This window comes from Schistocerca gregaria, chromosome 2 (assembly GCF_023897955.1).
Source record: "Schistocerca gregaria isolate iqSchGreg1 chromosome 2, iqSchGreg1.2, whole genome shotgun sequence".
NCBI classification, from domain to species: domain Eukaryota; kingdom Metazoa; phylum Arthropoda; class Insecta; order Orthoptera; family Acrididae; genus Schistocerca; species Schistocerca gregaria.
The window spans coordinates 380845429-380862978 of record NC_064921.1 but is presented as its reverse complement, the minus strand read 5'-3'; the positions used below and the strand labels follow the sequence as shown (position 1 = coordinate 380862978).

The following is a 17550-nucleotide window of genomic DNA, read 5'->3' as shown; positions in this document are numbered from 1 at the left end:
GCAATAATTACAGAAATAAATACACAAGATACCACACTGTGGAGATGTAAATTGAATACAAATTGAGGCTTTAATTGAAGAGCGAGTGAGGAATATATGTTTGGCATGAACATGAATTGAACATCGGCAAGTCTGCATATCATTCCTCACAGCTACCTTTTCTCACTGAGCTATTGGGACAGCTCTGGCACAGATCAAAGTTCATGCTACCTGTTCTTGACTATGATGCACACAATTACAGTGTTGCTAGAGCCTCTCCTTTGAAGTACATTTCTATTAAATCTATTTGTAGGACTAGGTTTTGTTAGATGCACTTTTGTTTTGAATTGGGATGAGGAATTGCATGCTGACAGCCAAGTGAAGTTGGACAGTCAAATCTAGCGCCAAACTCAAAACCAAATTTTTCAGCACAAAGCACAAAAGCCTGAAATATATGTATTTTTGCCAATAGAAGTGTCATATGATGAGTAGCTTTTATAACTATTTTTAATAAAATTTTATACATAGGAAAAATTATGCTCTTAACCTAAAGATTTGTTTAAACTATAAGCATAGTCATAATGGAATTCCTCTTGACTTCACAAAAGTCTTTGTCAGTTTAGTCAGAATGATATGGCGACCAGTTTTGTGAGAGGTTATGAACCATAGTTTGACAAAACAATTTTTATGATACGGCATCTTACTAGTAGTGTTAGTAAAATGGAGAGGAAAAAATCAAGTAACTATGTTTCAGACTTAACATGACTGCCTAGTCATGTTTAATGTAATGTCATTTTCTCTACTGTTCTGCACTTGGTGCTTCATGTGAACTACTAACAATGTCAGTTGTTTATGTTTGCATATACTTCCAGGTCATTAGATGCAGTTTTTTGTAAAGTGAAGTATGATTCACCAGTCCCATTGTGGAACTATGCCATTCTCAGAGTACAGTTATTTATTGTCTACTTTATTGCTGGACTGAAGAAAATGGACCAGGACTGGATTGAAGGTTATTCTATGACTAACCTGAACAACCATTGGGTATTTGATCCTTTCAAGTGAGTAAAATTTTATGTATGGTAGATCAAGCCAGAAATTGTACATTATTTGCTAATACTGTGTATTGGTTACAGGCTGTTACTAACACCAGAGCAAGTGGATTATTGGATAGTACATGTCAGTGGCTTTCTCCTTGATCTAACAATAGGGTTTTGGCTCTTCTTTGACAAAACAAGACCTTATGCTATATTCTTCTGTACAACATTCCACCTTATGAATTCAACAATCTTTAGTATTGGTAAATATTGCAGTTAATATTAATAATGTTTGAGGCATTATGGAATTAATGTAATAACAAATAAATCTCATTTTATCTAAAATTTTATTGTCCTTTGTATACATTGATGAGCCAAAACATTAAAGGCATTGCCCATCTCTAGACTGAATGCTGCCTGTTGACATTGTAGGCGATGTAAGGGAAGTACACAAGCAGAGCAGATAGGAGTGAGCTATCATTCCAGTGATTATATTGGCTCCAGATTGAGAAATCCACTAATGTGTGTGATATTGACAAAGGCCAGATTGTCATGGTACAGTGCTTGAGATCAGGCCTTCAAAAATGGTGAAACTGGTTGGCTGTTTGCATGGTACTGTTGGAAAGTGCTTAAAGGAAGGTGAAACTACGAGTAGAAGAGAAGATGTTAGACCTCACACCTCATTTTGGACTGTGGAAGCGACAGGAGGCGAACTGTGACAGATCTGACAACAAAGTGAAATACCAGGACAGGTACAAGTATATTAGAGTTACTATTCAGCACACTTTGTTAAACATGGGGCTCCACAGCAGACAACTCCTATATGTTCTAATACCGACCTGATGACATCATCAGTTAAGATTGCAATGGGATCACATCTTTGAGATTGGACCACTGATCAGCAGAAATGTTTCTCGTTACAGCAGGCCTTTAGTTAACTAGGTGAAAGAATGATTGAAACATGCACCACACCACAAAGGCAGGTCAGTGGGGTAGTATCATGCTTAAGGGGACAGTCATCTGGTCTTCTATGGGTCTCGTGGTAGTTATTGATGGCATCATGATATCTGTGGAGCACGTGAATGTACGAGGGTCAGTCAAAAAGTAATGCCTCCTATTTTTTTTCTACGTTTAATTGTCAGGAAATTTAAATGCAATTACATAGGTTGAAAACCACAACATTGAGGATCATTTTGTCATTTTTCAATGTAATCTCCGCCCATCTCTACAGTTTTGGTCCATCTTTGAACAAGGGCATGTATCCCAGCACGGTAAAAATCACAGCTCTTCTTCCTAAGCCATTGACGCACGGATGTTTTGACGGCCTCCTCATCTTCAAAATGAATCCCACGATGAGCTTCTTTTAGTGGCCCGAACAGATGGAAGTCTGATGGTGCCAGGTCAGGGCTGTATGGGGGATGAGGCAAAACTTCCCATCCAATTTTGACAATCTCGTCAGAGGTGTGACGACTGGTGTGTGGTCTTGCATTGTCATGCAAAAGAAGAACATCTGCCATTGATTTTGTTGGGCGAACTCGCTGAAGACGTGCTTTAAGTTTTTTGAGGGTTGTGACGTATTGAACAGAATTTATTGTGCATCCCTGCTCCAAAAAATCAACCATAATCACACCCTCTGTATCCCAGAAAACTGTTGCCATAACTTTCCCTGCCGATCGCACAGTTTTGAATTTTTTCTTCCTCGGCGAGCTTGTGTGACGCCACTCCATTGACTGCCTCTTTGATTCGGGTTCAAAAAAATGCACCCATGTTTCGTCCCCGGTCACAATTTTTTTCAGAAACTCATCTCCATCCAAACGGAAGCGCTGCAAGTGTTGGGAGGCTATTGTTTTCCTTGCCTCTTTATTCTGATCGGTTAACATTCTTGGAACCCACCGTGCACAAACTTTTGAGTACCCCAATTGTTTAATAATCGTGATCACACTGCCTTTACTAAGAGAAATAATGCGACACACTTCATCTGCAGTCACCCGACGGTCACCACGAATGATGTCATCAAGTTGCTGAATGTTGTGTGGAGTCACTGCACTCACCGGCCTGCCGCTCCGCTTTTCGTCAGTCAACGGTGTTTGCCCTTCAGCTTCCTTACAACGACGAACCCATCGTCTAACAGTGCTGACATCCACTGTCACAACACCATACACCTTCTTCAGTCTTTCATGAATGCGTATGGGCGTTTCACCTTCTGCATTCAAGAATTCAATCACACAACGCTGTCTCAAACGAACATCGATGTCGGCCATCTTACAAACTTCTGCTGTGCTGCCACCTGTTGACACAGAAAGTTACTACTGCAGTGGATTGCAGAAGAAGGTTTGAGGAATGGCGCCAAATTCAAATTTTTCACTTAACTTAATTTTTTTAAGTAGAAAAAAAATGGGAGGCATTACTTTTTGACCGACCCTCGTAATTGCAGACCACTTGCTTTCCTTCATGCTTGACGTCTTCTTGATGGGAATGAAAACTTGCAGCTACATAAGGCCAAAATCATTCTACAATGGTTTGAGGAGCACAATAATAAACTAATGCTGATGTATTGGCCACCAACTTCGCGTGAACCCAGTGGTGACACTGTCAAGTCCCAGCTCCACTCTCACAGACCATCTGCCCATAATTTATGGAAATTAATGTGAGCTGTGCATGTTCTCACATACCTAAAGGTGATGCCACATCCAGGCCACATAGAATCATGAGTGCACTGTGTTCCAAAGACAGACCAATATGCTATTAACCAGATGGTTATAATGTTTTGGCTCATCATTGTCAATAACAATAGAAAATATAGGTATTTCTAGTTTTACCTGATTAACTTATGTGTAATAGATTCTTAAAAAGGATGTTCATATAAATTGTTTGCATAATATGGGTTGTTCTTCAAATTCTGCTCTCCCTAGCATTAAATGTTGTTGAACTGATAATTATACTATTAACTGAATTTTCTGTCAGTGCTTGGCAGAACATAACAACATTAAATAGAAAACACTTCCTAATGTTCTGCAAAATTATATTTATTTTGTCATGAACTGTCTTTTGGCTTATTAGGCATTTTCAGATGACAACTGAATTTAATTTTGCAGAAAATTAGGAAGTGTTTCCTGTTTAATTTACTGGGTGAAGTGGAGCTGTGGTTAAAACATTGGACTCACATTTGGGAGGATGACGGTTTTAACCCATGTCTTGCCATCCTGATTTTGGTTTTCCGTGATTTCCCTAAAATCGCTTCAGGTAAATCCTGGGTTGGTTCCTTTAGGAGGGCACAGCCGACTTCCCTTCCTAATCCGATGGGACTGATGACCTCACTGTATGGTCCCTTCCTCGAAATCAACCAACCTCTTTTGGGCATACTAGCAAACAGGTGTGTAAAATTACACTTCAGATATCACTGACAAGAAAAACTATAGTTTAAATTGACAATGAATCTGATGAGCAGTCTTTGTTTGAATTGACTCCACTTAGTACTAAATCAGAATGCTGAATACCCGCAAGAAACGCAGATAAAAAATGACTCTTCAAAAGGAACTACATTATATACATATTCTCTGAGAGATCAATATACCATTCATCTATTCAGATGACATTGTATGTTTAAATTAAGGAGTTTAAAATGGCTGAATGCTATTTTGTATCTCATGAAGTTCTAATCTATTTAGACTGTCATAGCACTACAATTATTCATGTTTGGAAGGCACATATTAGAAAGAACTGCACTGGGCCACAAAATTTTATACTTGGATGGAATGAGATGCACTTCACCCAGTTGCTGCAGTGGACTGTGCAGATTTCCCCCAAATGTTGGCACAACATTGGACCATTGTAAAAGATGTGTCATTATGAGAGTCAAGCCAAGGACATTTTTATTATAATGGTCTCATTAGTACAGACTGTGATGTGCAGACTTGGCAATAAATTCTCTTCTCCTAATAGTCTCACTTTAGCAGTGCCAGCAGTGATGCTATGAAGTACTATTAGATATATGAGAGTGAGTCATAAATGTTTATCACCTAAAAAATGAAGTAATACAATTTTTTGCAGGTACATGTCTGCAGTCCTGGTAGAAATTGAAATCCCTGCACCACAATACTGTTGCATGCTGCTAGAGGGGCTGAAACAAAATTGTGCTGCCCATTTATAAAGAGTAGAGTATTGTACAGTAGTAGACTTCCTGTGCTGCCTAAACACTTTACATAGCAAATCAGTTTCTGAGGAAACTCATCAAAACCGTGAAACACTTTCAAGAAGTGAAAGAGAGCTCTAAGAAAAATAACTGGCAAAAAAGTAGAGAATCTCATATGCCTATTTTAGATAACTAAAAACACTACCGTGCTTCAATGTAGCTGAAACACTGAAATTTCTTAAGAGAGGTATTTAAGGTAGTGATGGGAAAAATCTGAATCTACAAACATATGAGGGACATTTCAAAAGTTCTGCACACTGTAAGATAGGATTGAAGAAAATATTTTATTTTACAAAATATCATTACAGACTTTCAATATAATCTCCATTCTTGCTTATGACAGCTTCTCAACATTTTGGCAACATCTGTATTCCAAATACCATGTCTTTGTTGTTGAACTGTTTGATTACTCATGTCACCTAACTGGTAGCATCGTCAGTTGTGTCAAAATGTTATCTGTGGAGTTGCTCCTTTTTTTGGGGTGTGAAGAGAGTCAGAACTTTCCCATTGTGGCAATGGAGACTTCAGGTTTTGTCAGAATCTTATATCCAGATTTCATCAAGTGCAACAGTACTTTTAAGAAACTGTTGTCCTTTCATTTGATAAGGCTGAACAATCCTTCTGCAATTCTTTTGTGACTTGCTTTCTGCTCTTCTCTCAGCTCATGTGGAGCCCATCTGGCAGCAGATTTTCCCATCTGCTACTTTTCAGTTTTGATTCTGTAATGTAAAGTGACGAATGTTCTGGCACCATATACAATTTCCTCACATTTTTTTGTCAATCCTGTCTCAAAATGTCATTAACAATAACCTGAGAGCTGTAGTCTGTTGCGGTTGATGGCCCTCCATTTCTTGGGTTGCCTTCAGTGCTTTCCCAACCTTCACAGAAACAAGCACACCACTGTGATAATGTGTTACTAGCCACTACATTATTCCCACACACCTATCTCAAAGCTTTATCAGTTTCTGTTAGGTTCTTCAATTTTAATATAGGAATGCTAGTAATTATGTGGAATCCAAGCTGACTCAGTTCCAGCTTCCATTTTAAAACTGAATTACTGACAACAAAGCCCTGTAAACCAGCAAACACAATCATCATGCCTAAAGTCTCACTAACAACTGACATGAATTTCAACTTATTCATGCCACCATCATGCATGTGCAGTGTGCAAGACTGTTGAAATGACACTCATAATGTAAGAATACAAAAGAACCTGCATTTAGTACATGCAAATTCAAGTCTACATTTAGTACCTGCAAACTCAATTCCACACCAGAAAGGAAGTATACACTTGGGATTGAAGCTGTTTAGTAAGTTACCCACAAATACTAAAAACACTGATGATAGAAAATAACTTCAGGTGGCAATTATGGAGTATCAGCTGTATCACTGATTCTATTATATTAAAGAGTATACAGCTTCTGTACTTAGCTTGATAAATATTTTTATTAAGAGGTAAAACATTAGCTTGATTATTATTTCCTTAGAGGCAATTCCAGCCCCCAATGAACCACAGACAGCCATTGGCGGGGTGACTTGTGTGTCTCAGCAATACAGATAGCCGTACTGTAAGTGCAACCACAACTGAGGGAATCTCTTTAAGAGCCCAAACAAACATGTGGTTCCCGAAGAGGGGCAGCAGTCTTTTCAGTAGTTGCAGGTGCAACATTGTGGATAATTGACTGACCTGGCTTTGTAACATCAACTAAACTGGCCTTGCTCTGCTGGTACTGCAAACATCTGAAAACAACAAGAAATTACAGCCATAATATTTCCAAAGGGCATGTGGCTCTATTTCATGGTTAAATGATAATGGCATCCTCTTCAATAAAATATCCCATGAGTAAAATAGTCCCCCATTTGGATCTCCAGGTGGGGACTACTCAGGAGGATATGCTCATCAGGAGAAACAAAACTGTTATTCTGCAGATTGGAGTGTGGAATGTTAGATCCCTTGGCTTAGAATCATAGAAGAAGGTTGTATGCATGGAAGATACCAGGAGACACTGGAAGGTTTTCGATTGATTATATAATGGCTAGACAGAGATTTAGGAACCAGATTTTAAATTCTAAGACATTACCACAGGCAGATGTGGTCTCTAACCATGAACTGTAGATTAAAACTAAAGAAATTGGAAAAAGGTAGGAAATTAAGGAGATGGATCTCGATAATTTGAAAGAATCAGAGGTTGTTGATAGTTTCATAGAGAGCATTAGGGAGTGGTTGACTAGAACGGGGGGAAGGAATACAGTAGAAGATGAATGGGTAGCTTTGAGAGATGAAACAGTGAAGGCAGCAGAGGATCAAATGGTAAAAAGACAAGGCCCAGTAGAAATCTTTGTATAACACAATACGTATTAAATTAATCAATGAATGGAGAAAATTTAAAAATGCAGCAAATGAAGCATGCAAAAGGGAATACAAACATTCAAAAAAACAGGAACTGCAAAATGGCTATGGAGGAATGGCTAGAGGACTGACGTAAAGATTTAGAAGTGAATTTGACTAGGGGAAAAGTGCATATTGCCTACAGGAAAATTAAAGAAGTCTTTGGGGAAAAGTGATGCAGCTCTATGAATACCAATGGCTCAGATGGAAAACCAGTCCTAAGCAAAGAAGTGAAAGCTAAAAGGATGGAAGGAGTTATATAGAAGGTCTATAAAAGGGAGATGAACTTGAAGGCAACATTATAGAAAGGGAAGTGGATGTTGATGAAGAGAAGATGGAAGATACGATACTACGAGAAGAATTTAACAGAGCTCTGAAAGATCTAAGTTGAAACAAGGCCTCAGGGATAGACAATATTCCATTAGAACTACTGATAGCTTTGGGAGAGCCAGCATGACAAAACTCTTCCATCTGGTGTGCGAGATTTATGTGACAGGACTTCAAGTAGAAGGTAGGAATTCCAATTCCATAGAAGGCAGTTGCTGAAATTTTAAAGTTACTGAACAATCAGTTTATTAAGTCAAGGTTGCAAAATACTAACATGAATTCTTTACAGAAGAATAGAAAAACTGGTAGAAGCTGGCCTTGGCGAAGATCAGTTTGGATTCTGGAGAAATGTAGGAACACGTAAGGCAATACTGACTCTACGACTTATAAGATTAGTTAAGGAAAGATAAACTTACTCTTATAGCTTTTGTAGACTTAGATGAAGCTTTCAAAAATATTGACTGGAATACTCTCTTTGACATTCAGAAGGTAGCAGGGGTAAAATACAGGGAATGAAACCAGCCCATCTCCAGTGTTATTCAGTCTGTACATTGAACAACTAGTAAAAGAAACCAAAGAAAAATTGAGAGTAGGGATTGAAATTCACAGAGAAGAAATAAAAACTTTGAGGTTTGCTGATGACATTGTAACTCTGTCAGAGAAAGCAAAGGACTTGGAAGCGCAGTTGAACGGAATGGATAGTGTCTTGAAAGGAGGGTATCAGATGAATATAAACAACAGCAAAACAAGGCTACTGGCAAATTAAATCAGAGGATGCCAAACGAATTACATTAGGAAAGGAGACACTAAAAGTAGTAGGTGAGTTTTGCTGTTTGGTCAGCAAAATAACTGATGATGGCCAAAGTGGGGATGATATAAAATGCAGACTGGCAAGGACAAGAAAAGCATCTCTGAAGAAGAGAAACTTAAGTGTCAGGAAGTCGTTTCTGGAGGTATTCGTATGGAGTATTGCCTTGTATGGAAGTGAAACATGGGTGATACACAGTTTAGACAAAAAAAAAAAAAAAGAAACTTTCAAAATAATGAAGATTAGATGGGTTGATCGTGTAACTAATGAGGGGGTACTGAATAGAATTGCGAAAACAAGAAATCTGTGACACAACTTGACCCAAAGGAGGGATTAATTGGTAGGACACATTCTGAGACATCAAAGGATCACCAATTTTGTATTGGAGGGAAGTGTGAGAGGTAAAAATCGTAGAGGGACACTAAGAGTTGAATACTGTAAGGAGATTCAGAAGGATGTATAGGTTACAGTAGTTATTCAGAGATGAAGAGGCTTCCATGGGATAGGGTAGCATGGAGAGCTGCATCAAACCAGTCTTTGGACTGAAGACCACAGCAACAACAACAACAACTACTACTACAACAACAACAAGAGGTAGTGCCATCTTTCCGTTGTATTGTATTGTATTGGATATAAAATTTCAACTTTAACTGTGTTCCATTGAAAACCATTCATATATTTAAAATGTGTATTGTGGTACTGACAAGAAGTCCACAACACTGATGTTTATTGCTGAGTACTGCAAATTTGAAAATGTTACTGGGAAGTAACAATCTGATTAGATAATTTGAAATAATAATCAGTCTTGATCGCAAATTTTTACTAAAAACTGAAAATTGTATGTCAGTGGCAACCGGTTTCAGTCATGTCTATATCAGCATCAGACCACGCCTCTGGCATGAAAGAAAAAAGAAAAGAATTTATAAAGTTCTCCTTACAGGATAGCAGGTACCAAAATTAAATGATCCATTTTATTGTGTAAATAAAATATGGATACATGATCATAATAAAATAGAAAGGTGTTTATACCATTAGGCAGTTAGCAGATATGATGAGTGAATCACTAAAAAGTGTCAGAAGAAATCTCTTACAACTGCTAAGTAGTGTCAAAATGCTATAAAGGGAAAGCTCTGACCCTCTCCTGCTGCACAACCTCATCACGAGCCTATAGGGCTTGACGTATGATGATAATGTATGTGATGACTGTAAATACCAATCTAGATATGAATAAAATACAATATGAAACATTAAACAATGTAAACTGCAGTTAGGAATATCAACACTGTAGGAAAAGATAGAGTGCTGCTTGCCATACGGATTACATTTTAAGTTGCAGGCAGCCACAATTAATACACACTTACACATAAAGCTTTTGGCTGCAGGTTTCATCAGAAGAAGAGGGAAACAGAAACAACACAATTCATTCACACACACACATAACTGCCAATTCTGGCAGCTCAGGCTCAGTCTTGGCATTCTGGCCAGAGCTTCTGGAGTTGACAGTCATGTGTGTGTGAGGTGTGTGGGCTTGTGTGAATGAATTTGGTGTGTTTGTTTTTCCCATTTTCTGTCAAAGGCTGCAGCCGAAAGTTGTGCCTGTCTGCAATTTAGCATGTGGTCTTTACAGTAAGTAGCAACCTATCTTTTCCTACATTGTTGGTATGAAATATTACATTAATATAAGTTGGTCATAGTAGGATTACTTGATATCTACAAAAGTTAATTACAAATATGCATGAACAATAAATAAAGTTAGTTATAAGAACACTAAACTACTATTTATGGACACTGGGTGAAAGTTCAAACTGCACTGTTGAAGTAAAGATAAGTGCAGAGGTGCCAGCCATTGCTGTGGAGCGTGTAACGTGAAACCTCGTGATGAGTAGTGTCAGTGGCAAGGAATATGGCATGCCAGAGATGTAACAGCACCCTGTCTCTGGAGTGAGTGATCGCATGCTTCTGCCATTACATTTCTGGCGTGCAATATTCCACGCCACTGACACTGTTCATCGAGAGGTTCCACATTGCCTTCTCCACGGCAATGGCTGGCATCTCAGTGCTTATCTTTGCTTCAACACCTCAGTCTGAACTTTTGCGCAGTGCCCATAGATGGTAGTTTAGCCTTCTTACAATGAATTTTATAGATTGTTCATGCACATTTGTAATTATCTTCTGCAAATGTAAAGTAATTACTATTACAGCCTACTTAATTTGTGTAATGTTTCATATCATATTTTATTTGTATCTATACTGATATTTTAAGTTGTTGCATACGTTAACATTGTATATGAAGTTACATTGGCTCCTGTTGAGATCATGCAGCAGGTGATGGGTTGAGCTTACCCTTTGTAATTCTGGAGCATTTGGACGCTATTTAGCAGTTGCCAGAGGAGTCTTCTGACAGTTGCCAGTGCTCCAATCACTGTCTCTGCTCACCACCTAATTATATAAAAACTTTTCAATTTAATTATGATTATGTATGCAGGTGGATAGTATAATTTTGCACCTGTTACACTCTAAGGAGAATTAATTTTTTTTTTTTAATCCAAAGACATTGTGTAATGATGATCTAGATGTGATCGAAGCTGGTTACTGCTGACATGAATTTTAATTTTTAGTAAAAATTTGCAGTCAAGACTGATTATTATTTCATATTGTAAATTTATTCTTAATCTTGTATTGTATTGTCCAATATCTCATTATATATTTTCATTGCTGGTGTGATCAAATGACTGATACAAAGAAACAAATTTCTGTGAGATACTCTACTTTATCAATGAGCTGTGCCAGTTTGTTTTGGCATCTCCAGACACATTCTGTGATACTGTGGCATGAGAATTTCAGTGGAAACCAGGATTACAGACAAGTGCCTTCAAACAAACAAAAATTAATTATGTAACTATTTATTTATCTGCTCAGAGGATCAATGTTTATATTTACATTGGGTAGATGATGGCCTACAGTAAATTGCAACAGATTTGTATAAGATTTGTTTCACTGAGTTACTTATATGTTGCACTTGATCATAACCAGCACAATTACTATCCCAGGTCATCTTCTATAGACCAAAAACCGTGATGCAGCATGTAACAGTTCATGGCTTTACTCTGTCGCTGTCGCTATATTGATGGGCCTGCCTTGGCCCGAGGTGTAGGAATTTAAGCTTGACTAAGCTATTCCTCCTCAATTCCTCGCTGTTAGGGATGTTTTTCCTCAGGTTTTGAATTGGCCTCTGGTTTCTGTAAAAGAAAGAATTATTTGCCAGATGCCTCCAGCGGCTTCTTCTTCTTCTTCTTCTTCTTGTTACTTCCGGGCTGCCTGCACTCGATCTTCTTCAGGTGGAAGATGTCCACAGGCGGCGTCTGTTGCTCGATGTACAGGGGCGTGGTCCGTCATGTACCGCTAGTCCTCGTCGGTGAAGATCGGATGCCCATTTATCAGCTCCAGATCTGCAAGCCATACGAGTTCCCTCCCATTTATCTTCTGGTTTAAGGATTCGCACACCCAGTGGAACGGATATGGTTTATGGTGTAGGCTAGGGATGTTGGTTACCGTGAAAGGATAGAGATTGCCGTGATGGGGGTAGCAGCTGTTGCGTAGGGGATCTGTGATCTTGGTGAGCACCTTCCTCACACAGTTCTTGTTGGGGAGGGAGAGGCACTCGAACGGCTCATCTTCTTCTTCTGCCTCGGTTTCCATGGGCGTCTCCTCTGTCGTGTGCATTTCCGCAGAGACAGGAGTGATGGGTGCTTCCGAGGGGGCTGTCTCCTTGTTGTCGGTAGTTGTCCCCGACTCCACGACCACCTCCCTAGCAACCTGCGTTGCCGCGTCAGCCAGAGAGGTGGTCGTTTGTGTTTCCGCGACTACCCTATACTGGTGGGGGTCGGCGCCACATCCAGCGTCGTGCGAGACGCGAGGTATAGGGAAACCCTTAGTTGTGTCATTTCCCAACACGTCTCATCTAGTTCTGCTCTCAGGGCCGCACTCTCCTCCGCCATAGTGGATTTGAGCGCGATGATTGCATCGTCGTTGGCTTCCTGCAGTGCTTGGCAGAAAGCGTCCACATTGTCTTTGTGGTGCAGCCCGCTTCCCCTACTAGAGTAGGAGGGTGGGGTGTCCACCTTTTCTTCTTCTTCATGTGTGGTGGCCCCTTTCTGCTGCTTCTATGTCTTCAGATAGCCGCAGCTGCGCGCATTTGTGGCGTGTGAGACGCCGCAATTTACGCATGTTGCCGCGGTACCTCTTGGTTTGTTGCAGTTTCGTGTGTCGTGCGGTTTCCCGCACTTAACACACGCAACTGCGCCATCGCATTCCCTGTCTATGTGTTCCAACTTTTGACACTTATAGCACTGTAATTGTGCCACAGGCTTCCACTTCTTCTTCTTGTTGCCACAACTATTGCTCCCGACTGCCTTTAGCAGGAGCTCAACAGCAGCAGCAATCTTGCCTCTTCCTCCATTCCTACATCCGGGCATGGCATTGGGCTAGTGGCATTGGCGCGCGCGAAGTGAGCCTCAGCGGGTTGAGCAGCGGAGTGCGTGTCATGGCTTCACTAAATTGCTCTCCTTTTACCAAGATGTGTATTAGCATGTAGCAAATGCTGGTTTGAAGTTATTTTAGTGCAGTGTTTGTGAATTTTATTGTTTTTCTTTAGTCTGCATTCATTTGGGACTATGTGGTTTTTTAAGAATGTTATAGTCTCAAGAACATGTAAACAAGGCAGTGTTGGGATTTTCGTGGTGCTAATGCAAGCCTTATGGCTACACCATGTAGTGAGGGATCCCTGCCTAAATTTTGTGTATTGTGAATGTTAAATATTGCACAAGGGAATTTTTACAGCCCAAAGGTATATATTTTTCTTCATATGTTTTTGGAACTGTATTTTGACAGAGCAGTCCTTGTCTGAACATTATAAGAAAACAAGGACTGTTGAGGACCATAACTGTGCACAATAAATACTAGTTATTCTTAGACCTATCTATTAATTTCAAAAGTTGCTCATTGTGTGTGGGGTTTGAGTAGATACAATTTGGAATGCCATTTTTCAGCCACATGTCACAAATGTGTTCCTCTACATTATACAGCACCTAGTAGATTGCAACAGATTACATACATAAAGAGAACATCAAATACCAACTTTTGGATATGGATTTATTTAATTTATTCATTGGCACTATGTAAGTAGTTTGGAGCCATTTATAATTACATTGGACGTGTAAAACTTTTTAAATGAAATAAAATGAAAACAACAGAAAAAACACTGATGATGATGATCATACACATATAGTTTTAGAATTTATTTCATTTTATGTCTGTTTAGTAACAGGAAAGAGAACAGGGAAGATGTTAGTTACAACCCATGTACAGGTGCCATCGCAGCATTTGCTTGGAATAATTTGGAAAAACTGAAGCAAAATATAGTTAAAAATGGTTACTCTATGAGAAATCTAAATAAACATTTTGTTTCAGTGCTCTGTACATTTAATCATGCTCTGGTATTACGTTGTTGAGTCGTAAGCTAAATTTAATTTGCTTCCTGTAATTCCTCCATTGTGTTGCAAGTTTCCTCAGCTGCAATGACATTTGAGATCCTGCACTCCATTCAGGTCGACTTCTGCCAGTTATTGTTATGAGTTTCAATGCTCTTTCATATCACACTAATTCAACATGTTAGTGAACAATTCTACTGCTCTAATCTTCTGCTACGTGATTTTACCTTGTTTCCACAAGTGATTATTCAGTTTTAAGAATTTTTGCAAAATGAAAAGTACTGACAGGTTTGAGATGTTGAATATGCTCAGCTGTCAGGGAAATTATTTTGGTGACTGTTTTGAAAGATTGTGAAATGAGCTGAATGCAATGGAAATTATTTCATGAAGTTTAAAAAAAAGTAGAATGATGAAAATTTTTCGCAATATCTCATATTTACTAAAAGGGTTAACAACATCCTCTATACTATGTATTGTTATGTCACATGGAGGCACTACTTTTTGGCTCCATTATTTCTCTAGGCTCAAGAAATTGTTAAGTCGTTAACTAGAAAATCTTTGATCCAGTATCAAAGTAGGATGTGGCATGTGTATATCATTGGACTTTTAATGCTATGTGACTTTAATGTACCTTTTTATCACAGTGCTTACATCCAATATATTTTCCTTTCCCAGGAATGTTTCCATATGTATGCTTGGCAACTATGCCAATATTCTGCTATCCTGATTGGCCAAAAACTTGTAATTTGAACATCAAAAAGTTACTGTGGAGCCGCTCATTATCAAAGACTAAATTGGAGGAGAAGAAGCTAAAGAATTGTAAGTTTTGATTTTAACTTGTGAAATTTCTAATGAAGTAAAAATAATTTAATACGTTTGAAGCCAATAACATTAGTTTATTATTAATATATTCATAAGGAAACCTAGATTGAGGACAGATTCAAAGTACATTTTGAATGAATATTTGTGAATACTATTGAGTACACAAACTCTGAATTTTATTATATTCTTACACTGTATACAGGAAAATGCATTCTAAAACTGTGTTGTCATTGGTATTTATTAAAGTATGTTTTTCTTCTTTTTTCAGTTAAGTCTCATCATCAGCAGTCAGCTGTCCCAGCACAAACACTTTCACTTACTTGGAAACACAGTTTTGTTGCCACATTGCTCATTTCATACACTGGCCTGCAGGTTTTCTTACCCTATTCTCATTTTATAACAAAGGTGACTGAAGTGAATTTCAGAATACAATGGTTCATATTACACTAATAATAATAATAATAATAATAATAATAATAATAATGAAAATAATAATAAGTTGTTTGATATCAAATGATTTTGCATGTTTTCAAAAGCTGCATATCAATATTAAAAATTCATTTTTCTAATTGCATCATGAGCTTATGATTGCTTTTCAGTGTACATAAATATTATCTCTCTGTTCATCTATTCTATAGAGGTGCAATATATTCCAATAGTATGACATAGAAATAACTTAATATTCTGTGGGACATACTACAAACAAAAAAGAGGCATCTTACTTAGTATTCACCAGAACATATTTATACTTACATGAGTGTTTTATTCTGTGTCAAATAATGGTACTTTTCCAAAGAACAAAATGGTTACTGGTAAGTAGCTTTCTAAGGTAAAATTTCAACTTTGGGACTGGAAGGCGTACGACTGCAGGAGGCAATAAATTTCCTATTTTGATTGCTGCATCCACACAGTCCTGTCTTGTTATTATGGTATTTCTTTCTGGTTATTGTATTATGTTGCTGTAGATTAAAGTTCATTTACTTCTGATGCCACAGATGCTGTGCAACATCAGTACCTTGTATTTTAATGAAAGCCCTCTTAGTTTATGTGCCAACAAAGTGTCAGTCATTGAATGTGACAGGAAGAGGCAAAATGTCTCTGGGGTAGGATTTTACTTATGCAATAAAACAGTAAGAAAAGGAACTTACCTTGGGTCATTGTACCTAGTCAGTTCCTGTTCTTACTATTTTGTTGTGTAATTAAACTTCTACCACAGTGTCGTTTTGCCTCTTCCCTTCAAATTCCATGACTGTCATTTTGTTGGTGCATAAACTAAGAGGGCCTTCAATAAAATACTCCACTATTTCATTCATAACACTGCTGCAGCAGTTCTCTAAGTCATAATAAACTTTATATTTGCAAACAACAAACATATCATCTGCATATGTAACTATTTCAGGACTAAGAGAACAGTTTGAAACAAACTAGTTTCTTCTTTTGGGTGTCTTCTAGTTACCAGATATTACAAGCATTTCACATGCTCTCAGTCTATATAAAAAGCAATCTTGATTAACATTACTCAGTCATAGACCTTAGTAGAATACATCTCAAAGATATGTTTGAGGCAGCTGGTGTGGTAATGTACGAACAAAAATTCATTATTGCCTCACATTATTGAACTCCTAACTGATGAGATAGTATTTATAGAAAAAAATAATTCTTTAATACTTTGTCCAAAAATAAACAGCATAAAATTATAATTGTAGATGACATTAACACATAAAAAATGGCAAAGGAAAAATGTGAGTCACACGGTTAATTCCCTGAAGCCAGTGAACTACTACTGTCTGAATAAAAAGCCTCTAGACTAAATGCGTGTTGTGATAACATAATTAGTAATGTACACAGAGACACTCTTGAATGTGGTGCTATAGAACAATAGTTGGAGTCACGAACAATAGCGGTTGAGTTTAGGCTAGTTTTGCGCAACTACTTCATGCATACTCCGACAGCCAGTGAGCGATCAGTAATATTCAGAGCGCTCTGCTATGAATGCCATAGCTAATGCAAGCATTAAACGTTATGATAGTGAACTGTTTGCTGAATTTTTATTCCATTTGTCGTGAGCTGTCATGGCTGATGCTAATGGTAAGCGATACATTCCAGAAGCAAGTGAGAGACATAATTTGCAAGATATATGCTTTCTTCAAGCGGAAAGCATGCGAATGCACATACTGCAGCTGTCACTTGGAATTGTCAGCAACACTATTCTTATCTGTGCCTCAACATGTGCGAACCGCCATTCGTGGATCGGACTGTAGTAGTATCAGATCATGCAGGACTATGGCTTAAAATGGAAAATTCGGCTCGTTATACCACAGAAAAGACAAGCCATATATAGAATTCTGTGTGAAGCTAGTGGCAGACACCCACCCCCCCTCCACACACACACACACACACACACACACACACACACACACACACTTCCCTCAAGTACTAAATTGCTGATACCTTGATATCTCAGAATGAGTCCTATCAGTTGATTCCTTCTTTAGTCAAGTTATGCCAAA

General features: G+C 38.3%; 1 protein-coding gene across 3 annotated transcripts in view; it reads left to right on the top strand.

Annotated features, from left to right (window-relative positions):
• Positions 1 to 17550, top strand: part of LOC126320553 (vitamin K-dependent gamma-carboxylase) — an 80321-nt gene that overhangs the window by 33684 nt on the left and 29087 nt on the right. For all 3 annotated transcript variants that reach the window (XM_049994012.1, XM_049994020.1, XM_049994027.1), the window contains 4 exons: positions 852 to 1037; positions 1113 to 1276; positions 14894 to 15037; positions 15309 to 15445. In XM_049994012.1, coding sequence (XP_049849969.1) covers positions 852 to 1037; positions 1113 to 1276; positions 14894 to 15037; positions 15309 to 15445 — 631 coding nt within the window. The remainder of the gene's footprint in view (positions 1 to 851; positions 1038 to 1112; positions 1277 to 14893; positions 15038 to 15308; positions 15446 to 17550) is intronic.